The 13,596-nt window shown below is 38.5% G+C and overlaps 1 protein-coding gene across 10 annotated transcripts in view; it reads left to right on the top strand.

Annotated features, from left to right (window-relative positions):
• ryr2a (ryanodine receptor 2a (cardiac)) overlaps positions 1 to 13,596 on the top strand; it is a 189,612-nt gene that overhangs the window by 122,974 nt on the left and 53,042 nt on the right. For 5 of the 10 annotated variants that reach the window (XM_067577426.1, XM_067577425.1, XM_067577423.1 and 2 more), the window contains exons 67-73: positions 783 to 843; positions 7,643 to 7,881; positions 9,895 to 9,976; positions 10,604 to 10,734; positions 12,353 to 12,480; positions 12,662 to 12,854; positions 13,372 to 13,454. In XM_067577426.1, coding sequence (XP_067433527.1) covers positions 783 to 843; positions 7,643 to 7,881; positions 9,895 to 9,976; positions 10,604 to 10,734; positions 12,353 to 12,480; positions 12,662 to 12,854; positions 13,372 to 13,454 — 917 coding nt within the window. Of the gene's footprint in view, positions 1 to 782; positions 844 to 7,642; positions 7,882 to 9,894; positions 9,977 to 10,603; positions 10,747 to 12,352; positions 12,481 to 12,661; positions 12,855 to 13,371; positions 13,455 to 13,596 lie in introns of all 10 variants that reach the window. The other 5 variants (XM_067577418.1, XM_067577419.1, XM_067577421.1 and 2 more) reach the window with 1 other exon arrangement.

Here is a 13,596-nt window from a genome sequence, read left to right as displayed (position 1 = left end):
ATCTGACACATTATAAAAAACATTTTCCTTTTTGCATCTGTTGATATACAAGTGTTTGCTACAGTTTGTGATCATAAATAACAATAAAATGTGTTTGTGTGGGATATAGAGGAGAGAGAGAATGAGAGAGAGAGAGAGAGAGAGGATGAACATGAAAAAGCATAAGAACATCCTTAAATAGTGTGTGCATGGGTGTGTGTGTGTGCATGCATGCATGATATTGCGGGTGTGTGTTTACTCATCCTCTGCTCCGCAGCTGTGTGTGTTGTGTGATGCAACTTGTTGTTTGATGTCCTAATGCTGAGAGCATTCCAACATGTCCTCAAAGTAAAAAGATGTTCATTTCTGCAGACTAAACCCCAACACAACTGGACAAAGAGACACATTTGGGCAAATGAAAGATTTTTATTATTGGTATTCTTCAGGCTGTCAGAATATCAACCATGTTGATTTTTAATTGTTGCTTTTCATTACTGTTGACAGTGTAAGACGGCTTGTGATATGCCCAATTTTGAATATGACTGTTTAAGCTTTTATTTTTCAAGGAACATCTCTTTTCTTTGAATATGATGATCTGCTGTTGTATTTACTAAAGCACATACATGAGGGATGTAATTCTTCAGATATCCCCCCCAGACAGATAGTTCTTATTGATTTGAACAGGTAGACACTGTTGTTTTTTGTTGCAGTGGGCTTTGGTGCTTGACTCTTTATATCCCCAGATATGACCCCCAAACTCTTTCAACTAGGTACAGTTGTTTATCATCCTCTCTTCTTTCCAGGTAACAATGCCACATCCATAGTCAACTGTCTACAGATACTGGGACAAAGCCTGGATGCCAGGTAAGGAAAGAGAAGAGCTGTGACATACTGTATGTGTGTGCCCCTGGTCATAACACCAAGTTTACATTGGACTACATTTAAGTTGAAACTCTTTGTCCAAGTCAGTGTTGATTGACACATAATACACATGTTGTCCTATGTACATGTTTCAAAGATGAATGCTGATAGCGTCATCAGGCTACTGTGGAGAAACATAAACTAGATTGTACAACTACAAATGAAAAAAGTGGACAAACATAAATAAACATAAATACATACATATACAGAACGTACATGCATAGTACAATCCAAACAATCATACCAAACCTGGAAAGAGCCAGTCACTATAACCAAAGGTAATATTTGCACTTCACTTGTGTATATTTTACATTTTAGAGCTATTGTCCAAATGGTAAAGCGTGTTTTTTTGATAGTTCTATTTATTTTTATGTTTTTATAGATTTTAAGTCAATTTTAAGTCAAATCCATTTTTACTTGAATGTATAGAACAATATCACAAATCACAATTTTGCCTCAGGAGGCTTTATACGCTGTACTCGACTAAATGTGGCTACAGTTTTTCCATGTGTTGTTTGCGTTGTCCATGCTCGTATTTCGGATTGGATTTTGGCTTGAACATGTATGGATGGATTTCAGTTGGCATTTTGAGTAAAGAACAAGAAAAAGTAGTAAAATCCTATACTGTAGTTTGTTCCATGGTTTATTGATGTAACCTTCAGAGCCGGTGGAAGTCTCCCAAGGGGCAGCTTCCAAGAGCTGGTCAGTCAGAACAGAGGGTCCTTAAAGACACAGGAGCTAAAACAGCCTCTTTGAGACAGAGGCTGAACTGAGGGTCTCTGTAAAGGATCAGTGTGAGTTTTTGAAGCATAAATCATGCAAAGATATTCCAATAGAGCCCCAGATTAGACATGTAAATGTGTATGATATGTCCCCTGTAAGAGCAAAAGAGTAAAACGATTTTGTACAGAAGTAAAAATGGCAGAAAACCCGTTATGATGCAAGCAAGAACCGGTATGTGCAACAGATTTGTCTTTAGCCAATGAATGTCAGGACAAAAACGGCTGCAAGTTTGCAGTTTGGCTGTTATTAGCAAAAGCTGCTTGGTGTAACAGCTGTGTTTTATAAGACTTTTAACTCTCAGTCTTTTCTTATCTTTGTGCTTGTTCGGTTGCCAAGCTTCAAAGGGGCACTGTTGAACTGTCATATTTTATGAAAACTGACATGTTGATAATGGTTAATCAGGAATTTTCATCAACTCCACTGTAGCAAGATTTTTAGATATTTTTTTATCCATTACTGGTTGTGTTATCTTGCGAGGCTAATGCAACATATTATCTACGCTCTCTCTCATCCTGCTTCCCAGTGGGCATCATGTATATACTTGCAACATATGACACCTGGACTGATTGACACAGTCAGAGAGAGAAACATTTTCCTTAATAAATTAAACTTGAAAATACCCATACCTGAAACTAACCCAACGCCGAAACGTTCTGCAATAAAATGACCTCAAATCAACATCAAACCTTGTTTGGACCCATTGGGTCTCTCTACTATGTAGCAAAGATCTTGATCGAAATTAATCAGTTGATACAAAATTCTCCAGTGTACCTTTACACAAATTTCATGCAATCCGTCTAGTCTCACAATAGTTCAAAGTTAAGGTCACATTTTGGTATATAGCTTTTCACACACAGAAACATTAAATCCAGAGTTCCATTAGTCAAGACAGGTCCAATAAATGTAGTAGAGTCAATTTCAGCCATTTTTTGTTATTGCTTGTACGTAATACTGTCTAATCAAATAAGCCAAAACCAACTTCATTAGGATCAAATAGCAGCAGTGATGCCAACATTCTTCTGGTGGCAAAGAGTACTCAGTGATGTGTGTGTTGCACTCTTTCTGTTGCCTTTTTTCCAATTGGTGGCACTGGTTGCTGGAGTGTTCAATCATCTTGGGTTGGGTCAGTTTAAGAATCTCCAGACGACCAGCTCTATCTAAACCTCTGGTAACAAAGTTAGCCTTCATAAAGGCTTGTTAAGGAAATAATTGTTTACATTGTGCAGCCATCTGGTGCAAATACAGACCATACTAGCACTCTGCGTAGACAGCAATTCATGATACTTAGCCTCACCCATAGTTTTAATGCCTACTTCAAGCCTAGAAACTTGGGTTGCTGTCGTAATCCTGGTTCTCTGAAACTTCTAGTGGAGAGGTCGTCCTTTGGGGAATGAGATGACATCTTCATCATTGGGCACAATGACACCTACAGTATGGCTTTCCTTGCTCAAGGATTTCATCGCATGCAATGTCTGCACATCACATTGAGGTTGCTGAAGATCAGACCTCACTTCTTTTCCTCAGCAAAGTTAAGTATTTGCACTGAATAGTTCCATCCATGTGGCTCATACCAACATATTGTAACAGCTGAGTGCATATTCAAACATTCTTCACTTTGTATATCTAGAAAGGGCTAAGTCAAAGGCAACTGGACTTGTTTTAGATTCTTGAAGACATGGCTGACATTCACCCATGTCTGAATGGAGTGATTTTCCATAACTATCTGACCATCCAACAAGTGCTCCTGATGGAGTATACTAGTGCCTTGAAATCACACATTTGCTGTGTTTGCTCCCAATTTACAAAATAATGGACTATATTCACTGTTGTCATTTTATTTGAGTGTCCGAATTCTGTGTGTAAATGTATCTACAGTATAAAGCCCTCAAAATTCCACAGACAAAAAGTAGTATCCATAGCATGTACACTTCTCTCTGCTGACAACCCCACATTGCAGTGTGCCATATTTATATTTATAGATGCTAAAATTACTGTTGTGCAACTCTGACCAGACTCTACAGCTGACAGTGATGATGCAAATTGATGATTAGTGAGTGTCACCACGATTGAGTCTATATTATATAGGGAGTAGGGAATAGTGAACGAGGAGTGATTTCAGATGCAGCCCTTGAGTTTTATGACACTTTACATCTCTCACATGACAGCCAGGTGGACTAACAACCCCTTGTGACAATCAACAGCTGTCAAGGTGTGAATGACACTACACAGGTTAAATACCTGGACTCCCCACCAGTCAGTCAGAACTGAAGAAGCCTTTTGCATGAGAGGCGAAATGTCTTCAAGAATCTAAAGCAAGTCCAGTTGCCTATGACTTAGCACCTCTAGATATTCAGTTACTTTGGATGACTAGAATCCTCAGAGTGGCTTGCAAAGCTTTCAGTTCAGTATATATATGCTCTGTGGTGTCCATGCTGAGCTGCTGCTGACTGTTTCCTGAATGAGGATGAAGTTTGCTTCCACAACATGCTTATTGCTTGTCATGGGTGTGAAAATAAATAATTACAGCCCTGTTTTTTCATCAAAAAACAAAAGTACCTCTACCATGAGGGTATTTCTTTGTTCTCCGTAAATGTAGTGCTGATCATTAATACATCAAGCATCTACCTCATTGCTTATATTGTTGATGTTCTAAGCTAGCAGTCTTTCGCCTGTATGTTGCAGGTGTGGTAGGCAGTTTTACTGATTGAGGTGACCCATTGTCATGTAGCCTATGCTCTCTTTGTCAGTCAGCAAATTGGATTGCTCAACCCATATTAAAAATGTTATTCATTTGTCAAATTATCATTAGCCAGGACTGTGTTTTAGGTTCATACTACAATTAAAGAAGAGCTGAAGAAGTGCGCTTCAGTGGTGGGACTGATCAGCAAACCCAGAACATCCCAAAATACTACAGTTAAACTGTGAGAAAATGATATGAAACTGAATTTAAAATGAAGAATGGAATGATACAAGAATACGCTCCAAAGACAAGACAATTACAATGTCCTTTCAATGTGAAATTGCCATATGAGTTCAGTGAGCATTTTGGGTTTAACAACTCAACTAGAGTTTGTGTTGGAACTCTACAGATGTGTTCAGGCAGGTAGCAGCTAATGCACCGACTCATCAGATGCTGGCTGTTAGCTAGCTAGCAATGGATGCACTGACCATGCGTGTGGAATGTGCATGTTTGTTTGTGTTCAGCTCTGCCTATGACTGATCTCAGAACTCACCAGACACTAAATTTTTTGTTATTTCCCTCTCTCTCCCTTGTCCTCTTGTGTCTGTACAAATCAGATTCATAATGCATACAGATTTTTTTGCTCAAGTTGAAACATCTTGAATTTGCTCAGATGTGTCAGTTTGTGCCATCCCGGGTGAATTTGTGTTTAATTGCACCTTTGTACATTGACTTTGCACGCGAGGCCTTCAAAATTTGCCTCACCTTCTGTCTGAACACACAGTGATGGTAGGAACTCAAATGGTTCATGATGAGAAACTTAAATGGCATGGCACAGCGAGACAACAAACTGTATTAGGCAATAAACATCTACAGTAAAGGCCGATTAAAATGTCTCACCACTGCTTTTTTTTAGACAGTGTTTTAGCCACAACTCCTTCCTAACTTCATTTATTCCTGGCTATACTCGCCTTTTGTTTCTAAAATTGTTTTGCTCCCTTTAGTTCATTCCTTCAGACCAAGCCACAGATTTTTTGGCTCGAATCTATTAATCTTCCCACCTACTTCTACTTTTGTACAATTTTAAAACATGAGCTAACATCCTCCTGGTTAACACCATTCATTTAAATAAACCCCAAACTACCATTGCTCTCTCAAACCCAATAATTAATATGCATTGAATTTAATAACCCAGTTACAGTTATTTAGCATTTTACTTTTATTTAAAGCTGTATCATCGATGTTTGGCCCCTACAGGGAGGAAGAACTCCTGCCTTTTCTATGTGTAACATTCACATATACCAGAAGGTGGTGTAATAACTAAGGAAGTTGATGCGTTGATCTCCATGTTGCATACATAGCCTAAACTTTGTCCTCCTTCACTCATTTCATAAAGACAGTAAGAGGTGACTTAGTAAATCATTAGACAAGTCTTAGTTTTCCACAGATGTCAAGTATAAGCTGAGGACTGAGCATGAAAGTGGGCTATGTATTGTGTACTGTGTGTTGTATTGCAGTGTACTCAGAAATGTTTGGATGGCACTAACAGACTATTCGACAATACTGTCGTCGCATATGTAAGTCAGAAGAAAATAGACTTGAATCCTGAAAGATGCTTCAGGTCGCAGTTACGGCTTGATTCCACCAGGTGCATCTGCATCACCTTCCAGCTGCAACGTGACCGCCAGAGCTGATCACGGCCACTCTAGACAATGCTTGTGAACCCACCAGATGTGCTGCAGCACATTTTAGAAGTGTCCCAGAAGTGTCCTTCTCTCTGCTCCACTAAACATACACACTTAATCTATTTTTGACGGAAGCCGTGTCAAGCTGCACAGAGCAGATCGAGCCAGACAGGAAGCCAGACACAGGAAAAGCATAGAGCATCTGGTCAATTTTCAAAATAAAACACCCTGTGCAGGCTCCTGATCGTATATCAATGATAAGCACAATGAAAACAGACAAATAAAGAAACCATGTAACAACATAGCCTACTTGCCCATAGTAGAAGCACAAATATCAAGCAAAAATTACCAAATCAACAAAATCTGAGCAAGTCAACAAAATTGAGTAGTTCAGTTCCACTGCTACTGCAGCGATTATGGTAGGCACTTGCTCAGCTTAGGCTACTATAATTACTGCTGTAGCAGTGCAACTGAATTTAAAAGGCGGCTGGCTTGACTGCAGTCGCTCCACTTCTGAAAGGCTCCCAATAGGGTATGAACATAGACTGTATAAAAATGGACATAGCCACCGTGACATCACCTGTTGGTTTGTGGACTCCCATTTTGAAGCCTCGAGTTTGGTATTTTGACCGTCACCATTTTGGATTTTTGGAGCCAGAAGCGATGAGAAATGACCATATTTGGACAAGAGGGTGGAGCTTACCCCAAAGCTAGCTGGTAGCTTGGTTAGCATGGTGCATTTACAGTTTATGGTTAACTGTGATAATGCTAATGCTAATGGTAATGCTAATTTTAGCTAGCAAAAAGCAGGCTGAAGACCATTGAAACAAAATGTACTTACTGGAAAAACTGAACATCTGACTCTTTAGAGGGTCTTAGTACAGCCAAACACTGAACAAGACTTTTTAGGCAACCAAAATGTTACAATGAACTTTCATGAACTGAAAACACTGAAATAACGACTATGGCTACAGCGTGGTGAATTATTGTTGTTGCGTTGTACAGACCAAAGAAACATTGATTGTCTTATTGGGTTATACATATTGACTTGGCTAAGCTTGTATGACTGCAATCAAAGAAACATATGAAAGAAACCGTATATGTAATAGTAGTATTTTATTATGTTTTTATTTTTGTGTATTTTGTTATGTAGCTATATGTAGGGCTCACATTCATCAGAAGGAATCAGACTAGAACCAATCTTGTATAGCAACCACTGAGCTATCACGTTTTGTAATATAAAAGATAAAAACTTTGACAATTTTGATTTCAAATTGGTTGGAAAGTTATAAGCCACAGTAAACTTTGAATGTTGACATTCTATAGACATTTTTGCTGTAGCTTCAGGCTCCTGCTTTGACAGAAGTTTATTCTGAAGTTTCACCTGTGTTGATAGCTTTTTTTTATCTGTTGCTCTGTCTTATTTTCTTTTCCTCTCTTATTCTGAAATGTTTTGAGTCTTCATGTTTAAATGACTTTTTTTTTTTAGCATTTATTGAATGTGTGTGTTTTTCTGCTCTGTTTCACCAATTGGTTCAATGAACTCTCTCTTGCAAAAATAACCATGAAAAATGTAACTCTCCCCATATATCAGGACAGTGATGAAGACTGGTCTGGAGTCAGTGAAAGCAGCACTGCGGTCGTACTTTGACAGTGCAGCAGAGGATCTGGAGAAGACGCAGGAGAACCTGAAGCTCGGCCAGTTCACTCACAGCAGAGAGCAGCCCCGAGGAGTCACTCAAATCATCAACTACACCACCTTCGCCCTGCTGCCTGTCCTCTCCTCCCTGTTCGAACACATCGGACAGAACATGTTTGGAGAAGATCTCATATGTGCGTACTGACAATGAGATTCAGCTTTTTTGTCTTGTGGTGAAAAGGGTGAAAAGGGAACAATTCTACAGATAATGTCTTCAAATGTCTTCTTCTTGAATACATGTATTTGGGTATCATTTAAGAAAAACCTTAACTGGAGGATAGTAGCAGAATCTCAACATGACATAGATTTCCTGTGAAGGGGTTAATCTACTTTAATTAAGATAAAATCCTAGTTCAGGCACCACCTCCTTAAAGGGAAATCTTTAATGTCCGGAGGAAACATTAAACTCTGAATTCAATTCTCAATTTGATCAGTTAATCAGTTTCATAAAACCATAAGTTCTTTTCAAAACAGAGAACTCTGTCTGCTGTGCTCAGAGGAAATCACAACAACGACTTCTTAAAATAAATTAAATCTTGTAATCTTACTTTAATGCTGAATAAAGTTTAATCGGACTAGATTCAATGTTTGTCCAGGCTCGGGTAGGACTTCACATGGGTCAGCGTAACTTCAATAGTAAAATACTACGAGTGAAAACATGAGAAATGAAAACACTCAATGTTACAAATAAAACAAAAACAAACTGAACTTGTTTCAGTAAAAGATTAAAATACATGCATACTTAGTCGAAAAAAGAAAAGAGATGTCTTGAGAAAAAATAGAAGTGTCTTAACTCATGAGTTTTTGGAGACCAGCTCAAAAGGAAATTCCTCTGAGGTTGTTTTTTATCAGCTAGGACAAGACAGGCAGAGTTTTCGCACCAAAGTTCTTATGAGTATTTATTTTCTTTGTTCTCCAGAGACTTTAAAGTGTGGCTGATACTTCTGACTTGAGATAGCAGCCTGCAATTTGGAAACTAGTGACTTAGTTTAAGTTTTACGTGCATAATCTCACTTCAGAGTTTCTATATCTGAATACTTCATGTCAAATTGTAAATAATAATGTATTGTAAAGTATTCAGAAAAACAATTTGGCGTCATACATTTGTTTCATAATAAGTCAATCCTCCCTATCAACATTGTAGACCGCAGTATATTGTCAAGCCTTCATTGATTTAACTTCTCAGTCTAGATGTTAGTACCATAGTGAAATAAAAGTTAAACAATTATGTGACTAAATAATCTTTCAGAAATAATTTCAAATATAAATTTAACATAATTCTTACTTCATGTTATATAAAAATAATCAACATGACCTCTTGTCTAATATGCCTATCAAGATATAATTGTTCAGTCAATCAGGTTAGTAGAGCAAAAGTTAAACATTTAGGTGATTTTTAAAATATCATTGCATAGTGACCATATAAACATTCATCAACTCTTATCATAACATTTAAAAATTCGATATGAAGTTCTAACCTTATCAATAGAGGGCAGTATGTCACATGTTGTAAAATTTAATAAAATCAGAATTTAATACTGTATCTCTTCAATAGATCATCACACAGTTATCAAAGTTCTACCATTCTTAATGCATTTTTATGAGAAACAACATTACATTTACATAATGATTAGACATTTCATCCACATGAAATTGAGATTTGGCTGAAATACAAGAGAAACAGTAAGGTATCACTCAGGAATGTGAGCCAGAGTTCATGACGGTGGTCTGTGGTGATAAGGAGACCACAAAGGGAGTTTTCTGGCCCAAATGTGTGTGAAGTTATCTGGTCCTTTCTCTGTTTCAAATGACCCCAAAATCATTTATGCTTTTTGTTCAGGCAATAATGTTCATTATTCTGTCAGAAATGGCCTCTCAGGAGGTCTGTTTAACCTCCATTTTGTCAGTGTTTAATTTTGATCAGTGTCCGGCTATCCAACCCCCATCTGGGCAAAGAGGTCAGTTTGTATAGGTCCTGGGTGAGACACTCACCTCCTCACTTTGGAATTAAAGAGGGGTTGTTTTATCCCATGAAATTAAAGAAAAGAGAGCATGGTGTCTTACAGCTGTCATATTCCTATTATTAGGAAAATATTTTAAACAACTATTAAACTACTGTTCTTTTTCGGTTGCCTCTCTCCCTCCAGTGGATGATGTCCAGGTTTCCTGCTACAGAATCCTCAACAGCCTCTACTTACTGGGAACCAACAAAAGCATCTATGTGGAGAGGTACAGTATGAACCACAGTGCACATGTGGTTAAGGTACAGGTACTTCCACATGTGATGTACTATGCAAAGCATTTGGATTTTCAGAGAACATCTAATAATAGCAAAAAATTACCAGTTTCTTCTGACAGAACTGAAAATTCATGTCTGAGGACTTTGAACAGCTTATGCATTACGTACACCAAAATGTCAGCGACCCCATAAATGACTCATGAAAGCTCACTTGTTGCTAAGCTAAAAACAAAACAAAAAATAACAGAGCTTTGTGCTGACTCATTCACTAAAGCTTTTATCAGCTCAGTTTGTTTTACATCCAATTCTGGCGGAAATCACACTGCACAGCACACTTCCTTGTTCTGCGTTATATGGAAAAAGTTCTTTGGAATTGTTTAGAAAAATTCAGGGGTGTCCTGGTGACCTAGGGGTAGAAGACACCATGTTGTCAAAATGCTCCCAGTTTGAATCTTTGTTGCATGTCTCCCTTCATATCCCACCTGTCCCTTCACAGAGGTCAGCATGGTCCAACGCTTCTTTATTCTTTATCCACCCAGATTTTTTAAAAGATCATTTAAAATTGACTTTGAATATGTCTTATGGTTTAACTCTGAGTCCTCTCCTCTCCTCTCCAGACAGCGTCCAGCATTAGGAAAGTGTTTAGCTGCTTTCTCAGCAGCTTTCCCTGTTGCCTTCCTAGAGCCTCACATCAACAAGTTCAACAGCTTCTCCATCTACAACAGCAAGGGAGCTAAAGACAGGACAGGTACTGATGAAGGTGACTTCCATTTCACAATTTAAAACTCATGTTCATTCATTCATCATATTGAGAGGTGATTCCAATATTTTGTCCACCACCATTTACATACATGAGGGTTGCACCAACATATACTGTACATACTGGAGGTCTTATGGTAACTGCAGCTCCTGAGCATTACATTTATTGTATGCAACTATTCATTATTAGCAATTAAACAGGAAATTTAATGAAAACATTCTGTTGACCAGCCAGAGTGATTACATTTCAAATGTTCACATTCAGTGTTTTTAAACCATGTTCACTGCCAGAGTTTTTCAATTGAATATTCCTTTATTATCCATGTGTGGCATCTAAACTATTGTTTAAGGTATAGTTAAAGTTAGGCAACTAAAACCACTTATTGAAGTTGAGTTAAGATGTTGTTCATGGTTAAGTGAGACTGTCCTCACAAGAAAAATGATAGTCGCTTGTTCAAATGTAAATGGACTGTACTTGTATAGCACCTTTCTAGTCTTCCGACCACTCAAAGAGCTTTTTACACTACGAATCACATTCACCCATTCACACACATTTACAGGGGCTACCATGCAAGGTCCCAACCTGCCCATCAGAGGAAACTAACCATTCACACACATTCATACACTGATGGCACAGCCATCAGGAGCAATTTGGGGTTAAGTGTCTTGCCCAAGGACACATCGGCATGTGGACTGGAGGAGCCGGGAATCGAACCGCCAATCTTCCGATTAGTGGACAACCCGCTCTACCTCCTGAGCCACAGCCGCCCCAAGGTTGTCTAATTACAACCTTGGTGTAATTTTATAAATATAAGACTCAAACACAAGTCTGTAAAAGTGAGTCTTTAGCAGGGATTTAAAAGTGGCGATAGATGGAAAGTTTCAACAGTGAGGGTAAAACTGTTCCACAGTCTGGGAGCAGCAATGGAAAACATTCAGTGCCAGACTTTAAAAACCCTTGGGTTAAGTAATTAATGTTCACCACTGGGCTTTCCTTACTATTTGCTACATGAACAGTGTTTTACAAAGGAGTTCAGTATAAATATTTCTGACTGACATAGTGTTTTCCCACACATTATTGCTAAATCAGGACAGTTGCATATGAATGCACATCTTGAGGGCAACACACACAGGCAGCATGTGACGTGCATCAGAACACCTGCACTCATTGTTTTCTATATGAGCCTACAAACAGCTGCCATCTTCATGCGTGTTGTTGTGGGTTGGTAGACATCAGCTCAATAGTACAAGCCACTGATCTTTCTCCCAGAGTCAACTCTCCAGAAAGCAGAGTGACTACTATCTGTTTGACATGTCCGGTGTGTTGCATTGTGGGGCATTGAGTCAGTTGTGGTACATTGGAATTATTTTATATAACTAATTTTTATCAAGTTATTCATTCTTTGAAATCATGAATCTCTCTCCTTCTTTCTGTCTACCCCTCTCATGTCAGTATTCATCAAGGTTTTTTATACAGCACTAATTTGCTACAAAGTTGTTCACAAAGACATATTGATAATAATAATTAATGTATTAATTATTGAACTTTATAGCCATGTTTTAATTCATCTTTGGTGTTAAAGTGCATTTCTCTGTCTGCCTTCCAGCTCTAGGGCTTCCAGGGCAGGTTGGGGAGGTTTGTCCTCTGATCCCAAACTTAGAGAAGTCTCTGGAGGAGATCATGGAGCTGGCGGAGTCTGGCATGAGATACACTCAGATGCCCCATGTCATGGAGGTAGGATATATGACAAACCAAAAAACGTTTAAAAACACATATAATCCTTGCTGCGTAAACTTGAGTCTTTCTTTCTTTCTCTATATATCCTCTTTTTTTCCCAAATAGTGTCTATCTGACACTTGCATGTGTATGGGTGTGCTGTCAAACTCTTTAGTATGTATTTTTGCTTTTCCTGCAGGTGGTGTTGCCAATGTTGTGCAGCTACATGTCTCACTGGTGGGAACATGGACCAGAGAGCAACCCAGACAGAGCAGACAGCTGCTGCACCTCTGTGACCTCTGAACATATGAACACTCTGCTGGGAAACATCCTAAAGATCATCTACAATAACCTGGGTATAGATGAGGGGGCCTGGATGAAAAGACTGGCTGGTAAACAAGACAACACACTCTGTGTGTATGTGTTTGTGTGTGTGTTTGACCGTGTGTGTGTGTGTGTGTGTCTCTTTCATGTCTCCTCATTTTAAACACACTAAGCTAACTTGTATGAAATGTGCTTTAAAAATAATTAATAATAGTTTGACCAGACTTAGAAACTTGTCTTTCTTAAATTTGTATGTGTCACACTCTCTCTGTCTTGCATATTATCTCTACTTTAAACATGTTCATGCTTCATGTTTAGGTTGAATTGCAAAAAAAAATATGTTTAAAGACAAGCATATATTTGCACATATTTGCATGGACAACATTGATGGCAGGAATTCTGTGGGTGTGTGCATGGTAAAGGTAGGGTATGAGACTACATGCAGCACGCCACTAGACTCCAAGACACACACACACACACACACACACACACACACACTTTCTCATCTGCATCAAACTAACCACTGCATGAAGCTAAATAAGATGTGATTACCTATATAACACCATCTCTGTCCCTCTTCCAAAGTCTTCTCTCAGCCAATCATTAGCAAGGCAAAAGCCCAGCTGCTCAAGACCCATTTCCTGCCTCTGATGGAGAAACTGAAAAAAGTGAGTAATTTGTTGCACATTTCTATATCAGATTAGCCATTTCAGAACACAAGAGAAAAATAGTGTATGGGCCCTGCACTCAACATGTAAACAACTTGACAGTAAGTATGTAAGATTCGTGCAATCTTTTGTATAAGCTCCT

The sequence above is a fragment of the Thunnus thynnus genome, chromosome 20 (assembly GCF_963924715.1).
Source record: "Thunnus thynnus chromosome 20, fThuThy2.1, whole genome shotgun sequence".
Lineage (NCBI taxonomy): Eukaryota > Metazoa > Chordata > Actinopteri > Scombriformes > Scombridae > Thunnus > Thunnus thynnus.
The sequence above is the reverse complement of the archived record's forward strand: the minus strand, read 5'-3'. Positions and strand labels throughout refer to the sequence as shown.